The following is a 25,459-nucleotide window of genomic DNA, read 5'->3' as shown; positions in this document are numbered from 1 at the left end:
AACTACCATTTGGTAGCTTAAGCTACCATTGCTTTTACCATTAGCTTTTAAGCTACCATTGGTAAAATATAAGCAGCCTTTCAATTCAATTCAGTTTATTCAAATTAAAAAAAATAACACCAATAATAATAAAGATCCTGGAAGCGAACTTGTTGAGGACCATAACAACAAAAAATTGAAAATGAAGAAGAGGGGAAAAAAGAAGAAAAGAGAAAACATGGGTACTTAAAGCAAATTTAATAAAAAATTAGAGAATTATAATATCAAAATTTTAGTACATTGTTATACAGCGTGCGAAAACTTTTGGATAGCTCGACACTGGAAGGTATTATATTCCATTGAAGTATATATTTATAAGTGGGGGATCGCTGGGTGGAACTAGAGACACACTTGGGGACAATAAAGGAGCGGTTGGATGAACGGAGATAGAGACCTTCAGAATTATTGCTATTAAAATAAGACAATAATTGGGGAGGAAGATTTTTATGGTAAGCGGAGTATGCAAGGGATAGATTTAATTTTTTGATTATTTGTTCAAAAGGGATAATACCAAAATCGGAGTACAAGTCCTGGGTGGGATATAGTCGGGGTAGCCGAAAAACTGCTTTGACGGCACGGTTTTGGGCAGATTTTAATTTTTTGGTAAATGAAGGATAAGTGTTGCCCCAAACAGATCCGCAGTATGAGATATATGGGTAAATAAAGAGTAATAAAGGGTGACAAGGATATCGGGAGGAAGAAAATAATTCACACGATTAATCATACTTACCTGTCGCAAGATTATGGCTCTGATGTAGGACACATGTGTTGCAAATGGTAGGGAGGAGTTTATGTGGACACCAAGAAACTTAGCAACTTCTACCTGCGGGAGGAGATTGGTAGAATATTTTAGGCCAAGTGCTTGCTGAGCTCCATTTTTTTTGTAAGGGGTTCGAAATAATACAACCTTACTTTTCTTGCTGTTAATGGTCATGTAGTTAACGAGACACCACTCCTGTACTCTATTCAGGAGGGTTTGAGTAGAGGTGACGACGGATGGTAAATTAGGACCGGTGATAAAAAAGTGGCTATCGTCAGCAAAAAGTACGGGGTGCACTGATGGACACAGGTCCGTAACCAAATCACTAATATAAAGGAGAAAAATATTGGACCAAGAACAGAGCCCTGAGGGACGCCCCTCCGGACAGGTAGGGGATGTGAAGTCACCCCGCTCAGACTCACACTCTGTACTCTACCAGAGAGATAGGAGCCGAACCATGAGAAAGAAACTCCACGAATCCCTAAGTTGTTGAGTTTACTTAATAAAACACTGTGATCAAAGGCCTTAGAAACAACCAGAAACAACCAGTGCAGTATTTTTAAGGTCAGGTTCGGAACGTATAAACTGTGTGGCGTCTATTAGTGCATGAACAGTTGAAAATTTGGAACGGAAGCCATATTAATGAGGAGAAATAGACGAATCTGAAGAATGAATCCCAAATAAAAAGGGAGAAAGACGTCGGAATACAATTCTCTTGAGCACTTCAGATATAACTGGGAGAAGTGAGATTGGACGATAATTACTTATTTCAGACGGATCGCCTTTTTTATGAATCGGGATAACAGTTGCTGATTTAAATATTTCTGGGAAGACGCCATTGGTCATGGACGGGTTTGCTATGTACACAACGGGTTGACAAATATAGGAAGATACGGTCCTAAGAAGCTTATTACTTATGCCAAAAAAGACAGGTGTACTACTATTAGAGAGAGATTTAATAACTTGAAGCACCTCTTTACGATCAGCTGGAGAGAAAAACATGGATCTGGTATTCTTGCTAGGGTGTATTGATTGGGAGAAGGAACAGGAGTTAGCATTTGGAATATTAGTGAAATAAATATTAAAAGCATCCGGTACTGAAATTGGGTCGATTAATCTGCCTCTGATGTCCTTAAGGTTAATAGACACATATGTTGAATTCCTTCTTTTTTTTTAAAGAATTTCATTTATTGTGGACCAAATTTTTTGCAAGTTCCCTTTGCAGTGGGAGATTTTTGATAATAATATTTTTTTTGCTTCTCGGACGAGTTTGGTAACTAAGTTTTTGAGGCTTTCGAGGTTATATATGTGGTAAGTCATATACGCAGCCTTTAGAAGACTTAAACTCTACGTTAAACTTTATCTGACGTTTGGATGAGCAATGCATGTTAAATCACTTTTTGACTCTCTTGATCTACCCTACCCTGTTGATCCTCCTTTTGAGAACGGCGTAGCGTATGGTCCCAAAGTGCGAAAATGTCATATATGACCTTTAGACTCATTGACGTAAATTATTAACGTAAAAGCGAATTTTGTGTTCAGGAAATAAATAATTGTTAAAGATCTTAAAGGGAGGAGGAGTTACCATCTCCTTGATTTCATAGCACCTCATTTGTTTTGTTTATTGTTCTAATTGTTAAAATAAAATATAAATAGTGAACTCAAATCCCTGCTTTTCGTTATAAAAGACAGTAGATATTTCCAGTCACCCTTAAAATAGCTAAGAAACTGATTCAGCTTATCATTCAGCCTATGATTCAGCCTATGATTCAGCTTAGGTGCTACAGTGCTACTATGAAATAGTGGTACAATTTGTCAGATTTTTGCGGCTTTGAGTTTTATTTCAAAATTAAATTAGTTCATTTTTTTTTCACTTCAGGAGAGGGAACTGTATTAAACATCAATGAACAGTTGGCCAGCCTGGAAAATGTTTTAGATGACGCAGATCAAACCCTTCAAGCAAAGATGGCAGCACCTGTGCCACGGGATATGGATACTCTAGAAACACTGGTCATTGAACACAGGGTTTTCGAAACAGAGCTCCAGAAGATTGATGGTGAACTAAATGAGATCAAAGTTATATTTAGTCAGCAACCAAGAAAAACCACAAGTATGTCTCATGATTTAATTTTAAGGTGGTATAGGTTGGCGATCATTTAATGGAAGGGGGGGGGAGTTTTTTTTATAAACCGGAACTTCCCTGACTTCTTCGAAAAGAATCTAAATTTTATTCAAAGTAAAATTGAAGAAAGGATAAAGATTATAATAAAATCGGATTTTATCCAAATAAAAGGAAAGAAAAAATAAGAATTTCGGTAAGAATAATCTTCAAAGTATGCTGTGTTTCTTAATAGAGAATAAAATAAAGAAGTTAACTTTTTCACTTTAGATAACTGTTTAGTACCAGCGTTTTATTCTTTCCAGACAAATATATAAGAACTAGCCAAAGAATATTTTGCCCTTAGGAAAAGTTTTTTTTCTCTTGTACCCCCAACTGTATAAGTCTCCTTTATAGCCCCCCTCCCCCCCCAAAAAAACAAACAAAACAAACATCAATATCCTTACAATTTAAAATCGATTCCTTAGCCGTGAGTCCAAACACGATATACCATCCTGTGATTATAGAACCAATTGGACTCATTATAATTGACTGGCAGTTATAATTGGCAAGTATACAATGACAAATCATGACTCAATGTAAGATGAGGTGTAACGTATATCGGCAGCGTTTACAGGGGGAGCTAATTCACGGAAATATGGGGGATAGGCCAAGAATGTTTTCCATTGCCTTTTTTTTTCTCAAAATCCTATCACCTTCTCTGGAAGCGGATAATTCTCTCCTGTATGCGGACTTCGTTTTAGATCCTCGCCCCTAATGTAGATAACTAGACAAAACTAACAACTAGACAAAACTTGGTTTATTCTTCAAGGGTAAAATTTGTATAAGCATGAATGACGTCATGCATTGAGATTTAAATTACAATAGGAATTTGATTTAAATTACATTAGAAAATGCTAAATGTCAATTTGAAATAATATTTTGAGTTTAAATGTTTCAGTCCAGTGAAGTAAAACAATTATGAATACCAAATGGTTAAATTCATTGCACAGGAAAAGACTTTTAGTAAAGTACCAGTGAAATATTGTCCTTAAAATTGGAGGGGGTGGTAGCTCTCAATGTTATTGCTGTTGATGTTGCAACCTAGTAAATGATGAACCTCGGCCAATAATAACCCAATCAAATATAGGATGAAAAGTTACAGAGCTAGTTCCAGCTTTTGTCACCTCCCTTATCTCTCTCTCTGACATTCCTTAGCTCTTTTCTTCTCTTCTCTGGCATATATTCCTCATGAATACCTCGCTTTACTCTGGTGGTCCTCAAGTTTTCAACCTTTCTACGCCTTTTAGGACGGCACATTTCCGTTTTTTTCATCGGGACATTTTTTTTAGCCTTCTCGCATTTTCGTGGTTTCAAAATAAAGTGTAAAGATTTTTAGAGTTCAAGCTTGATTACTTAGGTTTATTTTTTACTTTTCAGGGAAAATTTTTGACTGCCACACATACTCATAAATACAAAATAGTTTTTAATATATATAGATTTCTGTTTTAATGTCACTCTTTAGTACTAATAGACAATTTTTTTATTTTTTATTTTACTCTGTTTTTATTGTTTGAGGTTACATTAGGTTACAGCTACTGCTGCAACCGTGATTGCACCATAGAACTGATTTCAGTCTTCTAAGCTCTAAATCCAATTTTTCCAAATACATAAAAATTTTCTGCTTAATTTAAAGGATTGTGATTTTCTCGCCATAACGTCCTTATTTTCTACGATAAGTTCCAAAGATTCACCCTTTAAGTTCCAAAGATTCACCTTTCTTTCCATAGAATAAAAGTTTCACCCTTTAAAGCTCTGCCCTTTATAGATAAGATTCCAGTCAGATTCTGTTTTAGGGAGGGGAAAAAAAAATTGTGTGTTTTGGACGGTAAGATTCCTTATATAGGGGTTTCGGACAAGGCGGTTCTAATACTGTACTTCGTTTTTTATTTGATACTAGTTTTAGGAGTTATGGACTATTTCATTTTTACTATGGGATGTTATCGTCTCTTACTAGGCTGCTAGCTACCACTGCAACTCGGATAAAACAATAATGAATATAATCGAACCATTTAGACAGAAGTGCAAAAGCAATGAATTTATTTTTCGATACAGTGCAATACAAAAGATGTTGCTGTTAAAATAATGATAGACTGTGCAGATAAAAGGCTGCATAGGGAATAAAAAGGAAACTTACCGTTAATATTGAGGTCTCTATTGAACTAAATACCTATGTGATTACACTTTTGTGGAAATTGCATAAATATGTCTGTTGAATAACAGTATATATTGTATTGTAGAGAATAATGTATTTGGCACAGTTTTTTAGTCTATATTTGTTTAAACTCGTAAGTAATCGAGCTGTTACTTCTAAACTTTTAGAATTTGTGTAAATTTTATTGTTTGTTGGTAAAACAATAATGAATGTAATCGAACCGGTAATTAAGTTAAAACCCGAAAGCAAGGAATTTGTCTGTGGTTACGGCGCGGCACTAATAAATACTCCAATTATGTACCCAATTTCTAAGATTACCTACCGACAAGTGCTCCATGGAGTCACTGTGAGAGATGCTGTAAAACAGTTTTACTCGGAGGGCTTTAGAAATTTGTACCGTGGTATTTTACCCCAGCTTATGCAAAGACCAGTTAATACGGCCATTGTCTTTGGAATGTACACTGAATACAATCGTCTTTTATCGAAGTACGCCCCTGATTCTCCCCCTGAATTGAATAAGTTGGGGTCTGCTGGATTAACAGGTTTTACAAAAGCATTACTAACTCCGTTTGAAAGAGTTCAAGGACTGATGCAGAATGACAAGTTCCATAATCAGTTCAAAAATACGTTTCATGCTTTTAAGGTGTTGCAACCATATGGAATTGGAGAATTTTATCGGGGATTTTCTCCTATATTGCTTCGCAACATTAACCTTAATTTAGCGTTCTTTGGTTTGCGAGAGCCTGTTAATTCGCTGTTACCAATTGCTGAGTCAGCATTTGGTAAAGTATTTTCCGACTTTTTATGTGGTTGTGTTATCGGTATTTTTATGGGTATTGTCAACTACCCTCTAAAGATTGTCAAAGTCGATATGCAGCGGAGTATAGGTGGACGACATAAAAGCATAGTTGAGTCCTTCAAAGAGGTATATCACAAGAGAGACAAATCGTTGCGTCTGATGCTTAAGGGGATACATTTGAGCTATATGCGTCCTGTCATTAGCTGGGGCATTATTAACTCTTCTTACGAAGTTTTAAAAAGACGGTTGTATCCTTAAAAAATAATCCAATGAAAACAATGGAATAGCCCGATGACAGAAAAAAGCAATTACAGTTTTTGCGCTAACAGAGAAAAATTGTCTTTTTTAAATGACAGAAAAAGACAATGATGCTTGTAGGAACTGAAGAGAAAATGATGATAGTTTATCCGACGACAGAAAAACGATGATACTCGGTCACGACGGTAAAAAACAATGAAACTATTCCAAGAACAGAAAGACCAATGACTGTTTGTCCCATTATGACCAAAAACAATGGACATTTTTGAAATAATAGAAGAGAACAGTAGAAAAAAATGAAAGACAAAAACAATGTTGCTTTATTCCATGATGAAGAAGCAGTGGCAATTTCCTTAATGACACTTTTGGCAATGACAAAAAAATCAATGACAAATTGGTTTTGTGGCAAACTATCTGGGCACTATTAATACCTTACTTTGCAACATCTGACCTGGTTGCGGCACAGTGAGCTGATGCTCTGCATGGCAATACGAGGCACAGGGTTTGATTCCCGTCGCAGCAAGGTTGGGTGATAAGCTTGCTACCTGTCCCTGTAAAATAGACCTCGCAACTGAAACTATAGATAATATATTAGGTCTCAGGTGTTCTGATTTCTCTGTTAAATTAGCAATAAACTATATGAGCCTCAGGCGGTTTTGTGCTGTTAGTAGAATTATAGGATCATCACGAACAAAATCTTCAGGAAGGGTAGGGGTGAGTTAAAGATCGTTCAATATACAGAGGTCCCATATCCATCCGTTCACCAACCAATCTGTTTCCTCATTCGAAGTTAATAAAGGGTTTTCCTATAAATTAGTAAAGAGTTTCCCATTCTTCCTGTTCTCTTTGTTTCGATTGTGGTGGAGAGGTTTTTGCAGAAACTTGTCATCAAAATTGAATTTTGGGCCTTGTAGCAGGTTTTTCCACTTTAAAAGAAACACAACGTGTATGTAAGGTGTCGTGCCCCACGCGTGATAGAGGTTTGCCATCCGTGGTATAAAGTGCACCATGCCTTGCAAAGGCTTGGTGTGTTAGAAGTGTGCCATACGTGGTCGAGCGATTGATGTTCCGAAATGTGCACCAGATGATGAAATACACATGGTAAATTAACACTTAGTAAATTACAAACTAACCGCCATGAATGAAGGGTTTATCTAAAGCTTTGAAGTATTTAGTTATATATGGTAAATAAAGTAAATAAAGTAAAGTAAATAAAGTAAGTAAAGTAAATAAAGAACTTTCAATAAACTAAGCATTGTTGACATAACCGCAAGTAACATTGTTTAGCTACATAAATATAAATGAATTAAAACAACATTACTATACATGTGAGTAAAATTTAGATGAATGGAATAATTTTTGTGGCAAGCTTTATTTACTTTAAAATACCGAGTGCACCAGGTCGCGCGCACCACGTGCAAGAGGCCAGGTTGTTGAGAGTGTACAACCACTCGATTTTATTCGTTCTCTGTTTATTGTTGTTTTGTCGTTTCTCGATTGTTGTTTTGTCGTTTCTCGATCTTTGGGTATTATAAATAAACTGCCTAGTATCCATCGTGACAGGGTATAAGGAAGGGTATTTCGAAGTTAATGTTATTTGAAGCTGTTGGTAAGCTTAAATCGCTGGTAAGTTATTTGAAGCTGTTGGTAAGCTCTTAATATTATTCAGATTAGCCTTATACATCGGGAAACTGACCTCGTACTATAACGGTGGTGGATATAGAACCCCACCACCGTCCCACCCACCACCCACCACCGATGTATACCCACCACCGTGTATTTATTAATAGATGTTTTGCTGAAAAATAACATAAAGTGTAAAAACCTGTAAAACCACGAGGACCATCACCCAAATCCATCATCATCATAATCAGCCTAAATCATCGTAAGCAACCTATTCGAAATTAAAAATATGGAAGCAATTGGATGGCTTGTGATGAAGAAATGGTTGAAATGGTTTTTAGGCAACTATTGTTAACTTACTTTAAAAATTTATTAATTCCTCATCTTATAATACTATCTTGTATAATACTAATACTATCAAATACTATCTTATTGCAACCATGTTCATTCTTCTGTAACATAACATTAACTTATGTAGCTAAAAATCAGTAGACCTAGAGCTTGTTGATTTCCATAAATGGGTGTCCATAAGCTGAAAGGGGGGGGGCTTACCTGGTCTGGCTCTTCAAATGCTGTATAATAGAAATTTCGAAACAAAAATATAAAATATAAGGCAGTGTCATTCAGCTAGGGAGGTGGACGTCAATCCCCCCCATGGGTGTCCATGTTTCCATATCAGTTCGATGATCACGTGCAGGTGTTTGGTTTTTGTTAAGTACATTTACACCCGTTTGTCAACAATAACTTGCTGAAAAATAAACATGAAAATTACATAGTTCAACGATAGTTCACGGTTCCATTTTCTTTTGCAAGTCTTTTGGATCGTTCGTTATCAAACAGTTCGTGGTAACGAACTGTAGTAAGGAGCGATCCGGCTCAATAGTAACCAAAACTCTAAAAAATTAAATTTTGATATCAATAGCTACATCAAAAGAATCGCATTTTAATGCTGATTTTAAATATATAAGTTTCATCAAGTTTAGTCTTACCCATCAAAAGTTACGAGCCTGAGAAAATTTGCCTTATTTAGGAAAATAGGGGGAAACACCCCCTAAAGTCGTAGGATCTTAACGAAAATGACACCATCAGATTCAGCGTATCAGAGAACCCTACTGTAGAAGTTTGAAGCTCCTATCTACAAAAATGTGGAATTTTGTATTTTTTGCCAGAAGAAAAATCACGGGTGCGTGTTTATTTGTTTGTTTGTTTGTTTGTTTTTTTGTTTTGTTTTTTTTCCCCAGGGGTCATCGTATCGACCAAGTGGTCCTAGAATGTCGCAGGAGGGCTCATTCTAACGGAAATGAAAAGTTCCAGTGCCCTTTTTAAGTGACCAAAAAATTGGAGGGCACCTTGGCCCCCTCCCACGCTCATTTTTTCTCCAAAGTCAACAGATCAAAATTTTGAGATAGCCATTTTGTTCCGCATAGTCAAAAACCATAATAACTATGTCTTTGGGAATGACTTACTCCCCCAAAGTCCCTGGGGGTGGGGCTGCAACTTACAAACTTCGACCAGTGTTTACATATAATAATGGTTATTGGGAAGTGTACAGTCGGTTTCAGGGGATTTTTTTTTGGTTTTGGGGGTGGGGTTGAGGGGAGGGGGCTATGTGGGAGGATCTTTCCATGAAGAAATGTGTCATGGGGGAACAGAAATTCAATGAAAAGGGCGCAGGATTTTCTAAAATTACTAAAAAAAAAATGAAAAAATAAACATGGAAAATTTTTTTTCAATTGAAAGTAAAGAGTAGCATTGAAACTTAAAACGAACAGAGATTATTACGCATGTGAGGGGTTCTAAAAATACTTTAGCATAAAGAGCGAGGTATTTAGGAGGAGATAAATACCTCGCTCTTAATGCTATAGTATTTTTAGTAATTTCAACTATTCATTCTACGGCCTTTCTGATCCAGGGGTCATTCTTAAAGAATTGGGACAAAACTTGCGATTTAGTGTAAAGAACGAGGTATTAACGAGGGTACAAACCCTCTCATATACATAATAAAAATTAAAGAATATAAAAGTTTGTTACGTAAGATAATTCTTAAGTTACGTATATTTTTTACTAATAGAAAAATTCGTTAAAAATAAAAATTTATAGTTGCCTTTTTATGTAACCGAAAAATTGCATGGCAACTAGGCCTCCTTTCCCATTCCTTATTTATCAAAATCGTCTGATCAAAACTAAGAGAAAGCCATTTAGCCAAATAAGGAATTAATATGCAAATTTCATTTTAATAATTTATGCGTGGAGAGCCAAAATCAAACATGCATTAATTCAAAAACGTTCAGAAATTACATAAAAAAAAAATAGTTTTTTTAACTGAAAGTAAGGAGCGACATTAAAACTTAAAACGAACAGAAATTACTCCGTATATGAAATGGGTTGTCCCCTCCGCAATCCCTCGCTCTTTACGCTAAAGTTTGACTCTTTGCCACAATTCTGCTTTTTAATACAATTAAAAGCTTTAGCGTAAAGAGCGAGGGATTGCGGAGGGGACAACCCATTTCATATACGGAGTAATTTCTGTTCGTTTTAAGTTTTAATGTCGCTCCTTACTTTCAGTTAAAAAAACTAGTTTTTTTTATGTAATAACAGAAACAGAGACACGGTGATGTGCCATGTTGTGGCACGTTGTTTGAAAGGAATGGTTTTATATGAAGGCGAATTGATGCTCACTTCTTGATTTTTCAGCAAATATTATTTTTCAGCAAAACATGGGTTTTATATCACATGGGTTTTATGGGTTTAATCTTATATAGCTTACCCACAGCTTCAAATAACCTTAACTTCGAAATACCCTTCCTGGCACAATGGATACCAGCAGCGGGTGCACTTCGGACAAGTTTGTCGTTTGCAGGAGCAAAATGTTGGGACACAAAATAGACCAAACGATCCGGTGTGTTCTGTTTGAGCTGGTGTTATTAATGAGTCTCAATTATTAGGGCTGACCTTTTCACACTGGCTAATTCAGCGACTAGATTTGTATTCGTTACTCGATAATTAAAGCTTTGTCTTAAGATTAGAAATTTCTTATTTAGGTTTGTTTGGTTTTCATATATTGTGTTATTTTTGTGTACCATCGATTCTGTTCGCTTGTTTTTGTATCGAAATTAAAAATAAATCTGTGTTAATTGAAAATGTCATTGCGTCATTGCTCAAGTCTATTTCCCTTCCTCTTCTCATAAAGCAAAAAATGTATACGAAGGGTAAATTTTATAATCTTCCAAACATATATAACATTTTTCTGATAAAATCAACCTTTTTTTTTCAGATTTAGCCATCTGTATTTTTTTTTCTGTTAAATTGCAGATACCCAACAAAGAATTGACAGCTGTTCACAGACGTTTGATCGAGTTTGGCAAACTTCCAGGATATACATTGAAAGGCTTAAATGCGTGGAAATCGTTCTCAATGGACTTGAAGAGGCCACTACTGTTGTATCAGAAATAGAAATTAAGTTGGCCGCTTATGACAAAATGCCATCTACGATTGATAGTCTGAAAAAGGTACCCTTAACGCCTACGTCTCTTGCAAGTCAAAATTGTTTAAATATAGATCTTTATTTATCTTTATCTTTATGTCTCTCTTTATCTTTCCCTCTCTTCATTCCTTCCTCTATTCCGTCCCTCTTTATGTCTTCTTTCCTTCCTCTATAGCTTTTGTTCAGAATACAGAACCATGAATGTTGCTGCCTGTAGACCATGATGTAAACTGACAATAGTCTACTCCTCACTCCCCTTGTCACCCCGTCGTATTCCTTCACTGCATCTTTTGTTTAGAACACAGAGGGTTTATGGTCGTCGTAATCTCTCATCCCTGGCGCGAATTTTGAAAATATATATTATTGGATAAAACACCTCATGATATGTCCTGTGGTGGCGCAGTGGATTTGACCTTAGCTTGGTAATACGGAACCCAGAGATCGAATCACGCTGCAGGAATGCACTGCAGGGCCGACGCAGGGACCTTAGTAGTCAAGAAGCGTCGTTAATTCTTAAATAAATAAAAACACCTCATGATAAAGTTGAATATTTGAAGTCATTGTAAGCAGAACATGATAGTAAAAATAAAAAGTGAAGGAAAAAAAAAGGAAACTGTAGAGACAAAAAGAATAAGAATGTTGATATTTGAAGATCAACTTTTTGTTATAATAGTCTATAGTGTGCTTCTTGGGAGGGTGCAAAGAGGGAGACTGCGAATAGATTGAGATGGAGAAGGAGGAACGTAGGGTCTGGATTTCACTCACTTTGTTTTTTACTTTATGTGGGAGTCGTGGCCCTAAACAGCTTGAAAGACAATGGCATAGGTTAATGGATCTCAACCCTTTTACAGGGTTGTACCCTTTTGAATCCCATTATAGATGAGGAATTAAATATGAGATATCTTCTCGAGTATACATCATACATCTAATTATTATTATTTAAGAATTAACGACGCTTCTTGAATACTAAGGTCCCTGCGTCGGCCCTACAGTGCATACATACATCTAATCTAATAGAATCGTTTTGATATTAATTTGAAGAAGGCGCTTTTGCTCACCTGTAACCAAGGGCGTATCCAGGATTTTTATGAATGTTTGTTACGTTTTTACGAGTCTGACAAAAATTTTCAAAAATAAAGCAGTTGAGAGGCATTTCAAAATATGGAACGTAGGAGTGGAATAGCTTGTCTCTTAGCTTTTTCAGACTTCGTTTTTCTATCTTATAGCAGTGAGATAGCACAACTTAAAAAATCTGTCTAATCTGTCTTCATAGTGTTCGTTAAATGGGGTTGAACTATTTAACTATTTTTGAGGTTAACGATTTTTTTTTAGATTGATTTTTTTGAGAGAACTATTTTTTAGATTGGCGATGGTACAGCATCTTAAAAAATCTATCTAACCTGTCTTCATAGTGTTCATTAAATGGGGTTGAACTATGTAACTATTTTTGAGATTGACGATGGTGCAGCTATTTTTGAGATTAACGCAATGCTGTTGCACCATTATGAGGATTTTTTTTTCTCTCTTATATTTTCCTTTTCCCGTATTGTTTTACACTCTGATCCCATGGTAAGATGCTGGAGTTAATAATGTATTTTTAAATTTAATATCTGGTTTATAGGTTCACGAGGACCTAGCTGACGTTCAATCTTCCATCCAAGTTCAACAGCCAGTTATTGATCAACTGAATGATGACATGCAAACCACCCGTAGACTTGTGGAAAAGTCTAGAGTCGGCCTACAATCTGCAAGAGCCACTCTCAAACGTCACCCGGATGTTGATCGTTTAGAAGCAGACGTGAGTCAAGTTACAGTACGTTGGGCAAACGTCTGTTCACAAGTTGCTGAGCGTCTTCAGAGTGTTGAGGTGGCTGGTGAACTTTTAGACAAGTACAACGTACAGGCTCAAAACAACAGGGAGTGGTTGAATGGTATTGAACAGCAAGTTGTTAATGGCTATGCTGGGGTAAGTGTAGCAGATAAATATATATATATATATATATATATATATATATATATATATATATATATATATATATATATATATATATATATATATATATATATATATATATATATATATATATATATTCTTTCTCGTATTGTGCTGAAGACGACCCTTGGACATAGGGCCGAAATATCCACTGAATTGGTTTTCACTGTCTTGAGAAGATTTTTCCCTATTGTTTGTGCTTTGTGTTTGTTTGTAATGGCATGCTAGGTGCTCATATCACGAGATATGAAAAAAGAAGAAAAAAAGCGTGTTTTTTCTGACTGAGGTTTGTTTTGAAACGATCGATAAAGGCTTGAAAAATCTTATCTTTAATTTCTCCTGCTATGTTTTCCTTCGTGAAAAGAATTCGAATAAGTTCTTGATATCTTTTATTTTTTTAATGTGAACTAAGTGAAAGGACCCAATGTACTTGTCTGGATCATTCGTAACCCTTTAAAATGTTTTGAAAATGATTTTTCTCCTCTTGGATCTTTTTTCGAATTCCACCTAGTGGCTGAGATACGAGCCGCAAAATATGTAAAAAAAAAAAAAAAAAAAAAAAAAGAAAAAAAAAAATCCATGAAACATGGAAAACTTTTTAGGTTACAATTCTCGGCTGTATTTTATTTAATATTTTCTTTTCTCCTGCTGTGTTTCCCTTTATACTTTTACAAAGTGTTGCATCTGATGTTTCAGACATGCCTGGCACCACGAAATATATCTTATTTTATTTTAAAAAAAAGGATAAAGTTCTATTTTCCTCAATTTAGTGAAGTTGATTAGGTACTTTTAAGGATTTTCGGTTATTATCTTTTAATCTGTCTTATTAAAATATTTTAAAATCAGCTATAGAATTGTCCTGTAGGCTTCTCTGACTAATTCCTGGCTGGGTGCAAATGCTCTAACGCTTCTCGGGCCGGAGATCTTCCTTTGTCCTCAAATAAAAGTTTGCATCAGATAAAATGATTCATTATTATTATGATTTTTCTCATGGGCCAGGATGGATTTAAGTCATATTTGGGGCGGGACTTGCTTTAATTATCCTAAACCTCCCAAAGTTTCACGTTCTATTTGATTTTCTTACAAATACACCCCCTTTATACACCCCCTCTTTATACAGGTATCCTGCACATTTTTTTTTATTAATCTATTTTAGGAGCTTTTTAATGGTGCCATTGAGAGAAAACAGCACATTGAAGATATGAATGCTGCCGGAGGTCGTCTTCTGAGAGAGGCTAAGGTAAGAGATTACAGGTTACTGTCAATGCAGCCCGTTACAATCCGTGCATGAACTTACTGTTTCTGCTGTCAAAAGTACGAGTATATTATTTTTAGGTTTATGTTTTATGTTTCTAGAATTTTAGTTTTACGATTTAAAAGTTAGGCCATCCAAAATCAGAATGTATTGTATAAATAAAACAAACACTTGAGTAATTATCATAGCACAGAAAAATTAGATAGAGAATTAAGATTTGGGCATACAGATTTGGGTTATGTAGATAGCATAAAAAATGCAAGCACATGTCTCATCATATTCCCCTCCCCTTTCCTCCATGAGGCTCTGTGACTGGGAATACGAAAAAAGTCGAAAAAAAGTGCACACGTTTGATATTTAAACGTTTAACACGTCTAAACGAGGCTAAAAAGAGAACTGACAAGGTATCACTCTCGAATGGCCATCCGTCGAAAATCAAACTGGAGCAAAGTGCCATGCCCAGTACGAAGTACAACATGCAATTCCAACTTCGTTTAGAAACATCAACCCTACGAGGTCTTAAGGAATAAAGTGATCAAACTATGTTTACGATTCTTCTGAAGGAACCAACGGAGTGACACTTTTTAGCGGACTCGGCAGAGTCAGTAATATGTTGTGCTATCTTTCAGGGAATGCTAAGGCGGTGACGAACTAGAAGGGTTTTTAATTGAAACCTCCAGGACATGTTGAGGGGGTGTTGAACTAAATCATGAGAGGCTATATGCATTGGTTTTGTCATAAATGTGTTTCTGCAATATTTAAGGAACCGTTAAGGGTTATAAATTTAGACTTTCTGTGTCAGTGTACTGCACTACGTATAAAATATATTTAAACTTTTACACCATGTAACTAGTTGGCGTGACGGGGGAATCCTGGTGTATATCCAATGGTGACTAAATGAAACCTACTGGGTATACAAACTCACTAAGAATAAGAATCTAGGGGTGGTTCAAAAAGTATAGGGACCAATAACTATTTGAAACTGAATTTCAAAACTAACTGAGAAATTCAGATATAGAATGGGAATTAAGAGTAATCACCACAACAACTGAGCTCGTTGAGAATAGAAGGGATGTCTTGTCACGTTCGCAACGTTCGCAACGTTCGCTTGTAACGTTTTTCCTTGTATGACACCCTCATGTAACATATCGGAAACTTTTTTCCATGAACCATAATTTGAAGACATACTGGACTACCATCTAATTCATTAATTTTTGAAGTATATAATCAACTGCACACACAATTAGCTAAACTTTAAATTTACCGAATTTGTTTTCGGTTTCGGAAGGTTTGTGTAAATTTTGAGTAATATTTTTGAATTTTATGCTTAAACAATTTTTTGTGTTGCTCCAGCAATTTGTATTTATTAAAATTTGATTAAAAGAACATTACAACGTTCTAAATATAACTTTAACCTTGTGTCTTCTAAAAAGTTCTCTAACGTCTTTTGACCCCAATTGATTAGTTTCAGTCTACTTCCAGATTTATTTGTGGTCAATGTACACTGACAGTTCCATTTCTGGGGAGGGGTGAGAGATTTTTTTAATTGGAAGGAAGGGTGTCACAATTTCGGGGTGACTCCTTTGCCTCTCTTTGCACACTTATGAAACATTTTGATTTTGGATGGTATAGTTTCCTGTCATGTCAATTTATTAAACTTAGCTATTATGCTATTAAACAATTAAGTTCAGTTGTCCCTTCTCCCTCTGCATTTGTGATGCTTAACTTGTCGTTAAACTGTTAAAATATTTGGCCATTTTTTACTCTTAAACCTCTTAAATTGGTAAGAAAGATTGTTGAGTTGCCCCCCCCCCCCTTTCACCGACAGAATACTCATCTTCAGGACTTTAGCATTAAATCAATATTGTAAAATCTTGTGTAGGATTCATACTGTAATACATTCCGCTGTAGTTAAGTGATTTTTTATGTTTGTGAAATATTTCGAAAGGTGAATAGGATGACATACTCAAGAATTGAACTATTCAGGTTCCAAGTAGCAATAAATGTTAACTTGCTGATTAAATTAGCTTGCCATCCCGAAATTGCCATGCCACATTAATTGTCTTGTTTGTGGCTAGTCCAAAAGTGAATAGGTTTACGAACTCAAGGATGGAACTATTCAGGCTGTCACAAACTATTGATTGAACTTATTTTAATGAATTAAATTGTTGAAATTATGCTGCCTATTCTAAATAAATAATTTCTTGGATCATACTGCTTTTCCATTTACAAAAAAAATAAAGAGATTAAAACGGGTTTAATTTAAATAAAGCAGTTGAAAAAAAACGGGTTTAATTAAAAAAAAAAAATTGTGACGTGAGCTTATATAATATGTTATATATGTGTTATTAATGTATTTGCCAAAAAAAATAAAATAAAAAAAAAAAAAAAAAAAAAAAAAAAATCAGAAATGGACATAATCCGTTTTTGGACTAAGTTTGGCTCCTGAGTGGCTCAATTCTTGACTGTAAATCTAAGAAAATGAATAGAAAAGTATTTATCTAATAAAACAGAGCTTGTGAATGAGTCAATGTTTTCCCCTAAAGACAAAAAAAAAGAAGAATATAATAAAAATGTACACGATCTAAAAGTTTTCTCAATTGCTCTTTTTCTTATACTGCATTCTTAGTTTGGATTTTTAGTGATTTTGTTGATTAGGTCTGCATGTGCCTTTTTTTACTAAGGACCTTTCCTTTTCTTTCTCTCCTTCTTCTTCCGTTTTCTATCTTAAGTCGAATGAGTGGTTGAATGAGTACCGTATATTCAGATTTGTTTGAGAAACCATCAGGCAAGGTTGCTTTTGAGAACGTTGAGGTTTAGAGCTTTTAAGGTCGTGTTGAGCAGATGGCTCTGCACAAGTAATTTTTTGTTTTTCAAATCGATTGCCTTTTTATTTTCTCTCTTTTGTCTTAAGTCGAATGAGTGGATGAATAAATGCTTTACGTTTCAAAATTTTTGATTCGTTGATAGACCGTCATGGAAATGGTTGCTTTTTGCTCAGTTGCCTTTGTATTTTGTTTCTTTTTGTGTTTTGTTTTCTTATAGTGTTGCTTTGTTGTTTGCTTTATTGTTTTGCTTTTAAGCGTTGCTTATTTGCTTTATAATCATTTGCTTATCCTTTCGTTGCTTTTCTTTCTTTTCATTATCTTCGCAATAGAATTTTTTGGTGTTCTAGATTTCTGTTTGTATATTTTTCTACAACCATTCATTTTTGTTTAGTTAATTTTGTTTGAAACCAAAAAATCGTTTAAAATAGTGAACTTTGATTTTATTACGCCGGATTAATGTGCATTGAACCAAGTAGGGCTTCTTTAAATGGCCTGGTACTATTGAATTTGGTTTTATTTGAAATTCATGTGAAAACTGTAATTTTGCCAGACATTGGTATTGATCTATCCTTCTACCGTTCTCAGATCATTATTTACTTTTCTTGGATTTGACAGATAATAATCAGGTAAATAAAATATCGTTTATTTGGAATTTACAGCAATTTTATTTGCTGATGATTTTATTTCCTTTACATCACTTTATTTCTTTGTTTCTAAAAAAAAACAAGCACTTAATCTCAAAATTTAATCTCAAAATTTCCTGGTGAGCTTTGAAAGCTTAAAGTACTAAAGAAAGTGAAAATGGCATCTGATTGTTTAAATTTATTAAGTTTATTAATTATTTATTTATATTATTATTATTTATTAAGTTTAAATTTATTAAACTTGAGCAACATTTCAATTCTTAAGCAGAAAAACCGCAAAGGCGGGGCTCTACCAATCAGTTTACAATTATTAATATATAAAACTTAACAGCAATAGAACAGGAGCTAATATGGTCGATAACTCGTACCTTAGTTTGGTTAGACCTTGTCATGACTTAAAAAAGGATCATAATTTAAACAAACATCACTGTAACGACCAGAAATTGAACAATTATCAACTGTAAGTAAAGTGCAATATTAAAACTTAAGACAAGCACAGATTGTTTCTTATACGAAGGAGGATACCTACTCCTCAACCCTTTGCTCTTGAAACTGAATTTTTAGTTTGGCATTTTTAAGTTTTAATGTCGCTTCCTACTTTAAAGTGAAACAAAACCTGTGTTCTTTTATTTAATGAAAACTAGAACCCTCCCAGATTCATACTTCTGTATAAATACCTATTTTTGAACATTCCTTAACCAAAATGTAAAATGTTAAAAATCTTAATTTATTAAGTAGAAACTTGTGCAGCAATATATATGTTTTATTTTAAAGAAAAATCGGGAAGTTAATTTTAGTGGAAAGAACTCCATATGCAGTCATGCATTTTTGGTCGTAGCAGGTGCCAAATAAAAAAATAACGTTTGAATAACGTAAAAAGGTAGTAAAAAGGGTAGTAAAAGAAGTAAAAAGGTAGCCAAAATATATGTTACCAAACGGTTTAAGAAGATTTAGTTTTCCTATGAAGGTACAGTGCCTTGAGTCCACAGACTGTTTTTGTTTTAATTTTTATGGGCAAACAGGGTTGTCAAACATTTTGTTTTGACAACCTAACTAATTTTTTTTCTCACCTTTGATGCTAGATCTCTGTTAAATGGCCTGTTAAACATATACAGCAGATCTTAAGTCCAAAAAGTCGTATTGTTCAAAAAGTCGTGGGGGTGGTATAAACGCATACAATAGATCTTGTGTTCAAAAAGACATGTTGTTGTGTAAAAATGAATGTGTTTTCGTTTTAAAGCGTTTTTTTTGTCGTAAGTCCAAGTGTTGTGACAGTTCTTCAGTGGCGTTTTACTGGAGAACCGAACCGGAGCTGCTTCTAACTGCCTTTAACTTATCCAACGAAAAATACATTTGAATTCAAATAATTAATCATAAGTTGCTTAAAAACAAGACAAGATCACGCATGAAGTTTATTTATTGGTAGAATGATTCATCATATCCAAAACGAAAGGGCTTAGGTAACATAAAATACATGCGGGGCTCTAGCTGCGCTATTACGTAAGATTTGACTCTTTTGTCTTTTACATCTTTTGTTTCGATGTTTTAGCCCCGACGACTCCGCATTGTGATGGTTCTATCGGCTGCCTCGGGAACACCCAAACTAAAACGTTGAAAAATGTATTTAAACTCAAGTTTTTCGTCTGAAGTTAATTATTTAATGCGTGAGAAATTTTTAGTTATATTTTTAATTATTAATTTGTTTTTTAGTTTTTTTATCATTCATTCATTGTTTGCTATTAATTAATTTATAATAGATTTATTAATTAAATGGATTTTAAATATTTAAATCTATTTAAATATTTAAATAGATTTTAAATATTTATTTATTTAATAATTTTTAATTAATAATTAACTAAGGTAATTTTAAACAGCTGTTCTTGACAATTAAATTTTGGAAATTTGATTTTTTGATTTTTGAATATTTTGATTTTTGAAAATGTTTGAAAATTTGAAAACTTGAAAATTTGCATTTTTTTTTTTTTACAAGTTCTTTTTTTTTCAATCCTCAACACTTCAGTTATTAAACCCAACCTTTTTTTACGTGGGAGATGTTGAGACCATTTAAGCAGAAGGGTGGAGAAAATTTTGCCTCCTGCCTAAATCCAAAGTTTGCTTTCAGATTTTCATCCTTTTCATTTGACTACTGTTTTTTGTTTTTTGTTTTGTAAAATTTGAAAAGTCGCCTCACTCAAAATAATTCAGGATACTGAACTGTACCAATCCCAGGTTACCTTTTATGCCTACGCCACTAAATAACAATGCTTATTCAACTAGCTTATCTTTTATTGTTGCTACAAACTAGACTCTATTCTCACTTACTAACCCGCTTCTAACATCACTATTTCTTCCTTTCTGCTGCGTCGCCGCTTTCAACAGATTTTTGACATTCGTCTATCGCATTATAAACAAAGTTTGGAGGAAATTCAGCCATCACTAGATGGTGTACTCAGTCCGCAGAAGAAACAAAAAGTTGACTCATGTGCTGAATCTGTGAGCCAAGATCTTGATGAAATCAATGGCAGATATAAAGGGCTTTTGGACAAATTGATGAAAAGGCTAGACGATGAATTTGGTGAAACTAGCCAAACGGTGAGTTAATTTTGTATATTTATTCTATATAGAATTCTGTATAAACTAGTACATTTCAGAGAAAGAAAAAGAAAACGACACTAAGAGTCATCTACTTAAAACAGGTTAAATATAGATTGGCAATCATCCGTTGCTTTATCATAGATGGCTTATCATTCGCCGTTTCAAAAGGATCGTTGGTAAAAGCGAGCGAGAAAAAGGCGGGAGTGGGGGCTCTTATTGCCTCAATAATTTAACGTAAATAAAAATATCAAAATAATGTTTTTTTTTTAGCTTTAACCAGTTCATTGAATTATAATATATTTTAATTTCCCAAATTCCTTCAGATTTTGGAGAGAATTACTCAATTGACCAATGATATTTTAGATATATTGACTGTAGCCGAAAAGTTCATCCCATTCAACGAATATACAATGAGGTGCGTAAAGCCTATGGTACGTCTATATTGGTCGGTCCATAATATATACCCATGTGTTGAATGCAACAACATACCGTGTGATTGGGAAATAGGTTGCAAATTATATTGAAAATAGGGAATAAAAAGGGGAAAAAGTAAATTTCCAACGGCAGGGCATGCATAGCCCCTCCCACGAGAATTCATAGCCAATGAGGACAGACAATTCCGTTCACAGCTGAAAATTCATTAATCATTTTGAATTTATATTTAGAATAGCGAAAAATGAGTTTTCCAGTTCTATGGGATGATCATGTAGCCTAGTGTACTTGCCTTTCTCCTCTATGAAGCATGCCATCCTCCTCCTCCCCCCGTATAAAAAAAACTAAGAGGCTCAACTTTACGCTCTGTAAGGTTAATCATAGTGTTGGATAACAATTATTTAAAATTTCTCCGAGATATTATATATATTGTATATAATATATTGATATATAGACATATATATTATTTGTATTGTATATATATATATATATATATATATATATATATATATATATATATATATATATATATCATTTGCTTATCCAAGCGTATAAGTTTAGTTTAGGATCGGTAGAGAGATAAGTAGAAACAGAATAGAGAATGACGAATTTTCTTTGTTAACTTTTCCAGTGAAAACATATATTTTAACGAGAACATAGATATATTTGAATAATAAATATTCTTTATTGCCATAGTAGCACATAGTTAGGAGCGGACATCACACGACAAAAAATATAACTTGCAATAAAATTGATCTTTAGCAATTTATCCTGCTAGTCGACTCTGTTGAGACTTAAATATTGTTTCAAACTAGGCTATAGTTCACAACTGCGTCCATTAAACACTGGCTACCCATCTCCGTGTTTGAGAATGTGGCTTATAATTTTTTTTTTTTTTTTTTTTTTTTTTTTTTTTTTTTTTTTTTTTTTTTATTGTAATGTTCTATTTTTGTCTTGAAACATTTAGGGCTGTTCTTGTGATGTCTACATGATTAACTAGGCTATGTGTTTGCACTAGATTGATAGTTTAAGGAAAAATCACGAAAAAATCTATGTTCATATCCTCTATTAAGCATATGTTCATTCTCCTCTATTAAGCATACCCTCCTCCTCCTCCCCCCGTATAAAAAACTAAGAGGCTCAACTTTACGTTCTGTAAGGTTAATCATAGTGTTGGATAACAATTATTTAAAACATATCTATGTTATTTAAAACATATCTAGAACATATCTATGTTCTCGTTAAGATATATGTTTTCACTGGAAAAGTTAACAAAGAAAATGTTTGCACTAGATTGATAGTTTAAGGAAAAATCACACTAATCTTGTGTGCAAGTGATTTGTTCAAAACTTCTTCTATACAGGCAACGCCCAGTTGATGATAATATCACACGACATGAGCATATAACATACAACAAAATGAAATAAGTATAAAAACAAGTTATAAAAACTTTAACAAAAAGAATTTTCAAGAATATCATGTAGTGCTCCACAAATTAGGGAACAAATGACTATAGATACCGTTTTGATGCCTACCGGGGTGGACAGCTAAAGAATTGGTAAGACAAAGTGAGGACTTCTCTGCGTGTTTTTGGCTGACTGGTTTGTGATCCGGTAAAGTTTCGCTCTGTTATGTACTATGATCTTATTGGTAATATAGTACCTTTGGTTGGTTCTCAATCCTACGCCTGAACGGAAGCGGGAGCTTGGCTACTACTATATTTTATTTTACATAACTAAACTAGAAACATAAATACATCAAAACATACTCAACTTAGATTTACTCAACTGAACTCGAAATTGAACTGCACTGATGAAATCACTCCCCTTATCTATATATACCCAAACTGACATTTACCCAAACGAAACCCACAAGATATTCCTAGAAAATGAAAAAATGATAAAATACCCCAGAAACTAAAGTGAAAATGACACTTGCATCTATTTAGAATCTACTTAGCCCGGCATAAACCCTAGCGTACAACAGCTCTTAAAAATTTGATTTTCAAGCAAACATGGATATATTTCATGTTTTCGGGGAAACAGGGGTGTATTTTCAGGAAAAGGAAATTTTTGGACCCAAAAGACTAAATATTGGATACAAATCGAAGAATTTTCCTAAAAACGGAAAGAGGGATAAACTTTCCCTCTTGAACTTCCGAGAAAAACTTTCAGTTTGATGCTATTTCACATAATATTATATGTATACGAGAAGAAACTAGAAGTAATTCGTAGTAGTTCGAGTTCGAAGTAATTTGAGATCTGCTATTCTAGTTTTAATGCGCCACTGAAATTGCATTTTGCTGTTGTTCAACTTTTTCTGCATCTTTTGGCGTATTTGGCCATGAAAGTATCAGTTTCAGTAATTAGACTTCATGTTCAAATTTATTGCTAGAGCTATAGAACTGGTTCTTGTTTTTTTTTTTTTTTTTTTTTTTTTTTTTTTTTGTGCATTTTCTAAATTGTTTAGTTGAGAGCAAATGTTGTATTATATAGACTTTGATTGGATTAGGCAACATTGATAACAACAGTTTTCGTGGTGGTATAGTTTATCTTACAACAGATAACAACTGAAATTACTCCGTATATGAAAGGGGCTGTTTTCTCCTCAACGCCCCGCTCTTTAAGCTAAAGTTATTTTTTATGTTTTAAAAAGTAGAGTTGAGAGAAAGAGTCAAACTTTAGCGTAAAGAGCGGGGCGTTGAGGAGGGAACAGCCCCTTTCATATACGGATTAATTTTCTGTTCGTTTTAAGTTTTAATGTCTCTCCTTACTTTTTTTTTTAAAAACTAGTTTTTTTTCTAAAAAAAACTTGTTTTTTTTATTTAATATCTTATAAAATTGTACAGTTATGAGTTCCTTTAAAACGTGATCCATTATTAACCCCAATGGGAAAAGTTGCAAAATATCGTGCTTGAATTTATTAGCCATTAGTTTTTGCTTTGTTATTTTTTTTTGTGGATTTGTTGTTTATTAATTTATTTCTGTTTTTCTTTTCTTTGCTTTACTTCTCCTTTTTACATAGTGGGTTGTTAATAAATTATTACTATTAGACTTATAATAGTATTTATACCTAAAAGGAGTAAATAGTCTCATGTCAAAACAAAGCAAAAAAAAACTTGTAAGAACTGGTTATTTTAACCTCAATTAGTATGTTCACTTTTCTCTCGCTCCTCATGCTGAATCATGGTAAGCAAGGCTCGTAACTTAGGCATTTTGACCTATTACAGCTAAATAGAATAGTGGCGAAAATAGACTCTCCGCCGAGACCTAAGTAATCAAAGACAGTGGAATGAAATTTAATGATTTGTACCGGTCAAGTGGAAACTTACATAATCACATAATCATATATCTATTTAAAAAATTAGTAAGGATTAAAAATTTAATTTTAATGAAAAATATCTCCTTATGTTGTTATGCAGGTTTTGTTAGAAGCAAGTGCCAAATTCGAAAAAAAAAACCAAACGTGGAGAAAGAAAAGAAGCTAAAAACACATGATCCCAAACAGCTTATGAAAGCGTAGTTTTCCTTTGAAGGTGCAGTTGTCCTTTGGGATCAACGGATTGTTAATGTGTGAATTTTAAACGACAAAAGTATTGTTAAATTATTTTTGCTTATTTGTTTTTACGATTCAGCGTGGCAACACTGGCAAAATATTTTACAGCCCAGAAAACTTCATGATTTTGAAGCAACAAAGGTTTTCAGGTATGCTTCATAATTTTGAAGTAAAAAAGGGAAAATTCCTTTCTTTTAGGTATGAATAGACTTAAGATGGGTCCAGGGGCCATTTTTTTTTTTTTTTTTTTTTTTGTCGTCCTTGGTACTATAAAAAAGCTTTTTCTTAAAAATGTGTTTAAGTACTTAATATTGAAACTTTTCTTTATTTTATTATATTTAATTTCTAATGTTTAATATTAATAAAATAAAAATCAAAAACATGAATATTAGTAATTAATATTGGATATTAATGAATATTAAAATAATGTTAATAACTGAATATTAATAATTAAAATTTTAATAAAACCTTTGCTCAGTGTCGATTGAACGTTCAGCTTTAGTTAAGTCCGGCAGATTTTGCCTGGTCAACCTAAAGTTGCTCGTCTGTTCAGCTTATTTGGTAATGAAATAATTAGGTAATTAAACATTTTATGTTCAAATTTATTGCCATTTCGTGGTTGCTTTTCCTTTTTTGTAGGTTTCTTGAAGTGTCTAATGAAGAGTTAATGTTGGACAATTTAAACTTAGTTTTGTTTGGCTAATTTTTATAATTAACTGCTTTTCAAAAGACATAAATCTTATTTCTCTTGTAATTCCCAACCGCTTATTTGGTTTCTCCGTTCTTAGGATGAAAGTTAGGTTCAGCTTTTTGTAGTGTGGTGATACGGAACTTCAAACGTTCTGGAAAACAATAGTTTTAAAGAAGTTGACAATTTGCCA

General features: G+C 33.9%; 1 protein-coding gene across 1 annotated transcript in view; it reads left to right on the top strand.

Moving 5' to 3' along the window:
* LOC136028353 (microtubule-actin cross-linking factor 1-like) overlaps positions 1 to 25,459 on the top strand; it is a gene marked incomplete in the record, with an annotated part of 451,602 nt that overhangs the window by 240,478 nt on the left and 185,665 nt on the right. Inside the window, 5 exon segments of the mRNA XM_065706142.1 lie at positions 2,679 to 2,909; positions 11,105 to 11,301; positions 12,898 to 13,242; positions 14,426 to 14,509; positions 20,376 to 20,588. Coding sequence (XP_065562214.1) covers positions 2,679 to 2,909; positions 11,105 to 11,301; positions 12,898 to 13,242; positions 14,426 to 14,509; positions 20,376 to 20,588 — 1,070 coding nt within the window.

Source organism: Artemia franciscana, chromosome 6 (assembly GCF_032884065.1).
Source record: "Artemia franciscana chromosome 6, ASM3288406v1, whole genome shotgun sequence".
In the NCBI taxonomy this organism is placed as follows: domain Eukaryota; kingdom Metazoa; phylum Arthropoda; class Branchiopoda; order Anostraca; family Artemiidae; genus Artemia; species Artemia franciscana.
The sequence above is the reverse complement of the archived record's forward strand: the minus strand, read 5'-3'. Positions and strand labels throughout refer to the sequence as shown.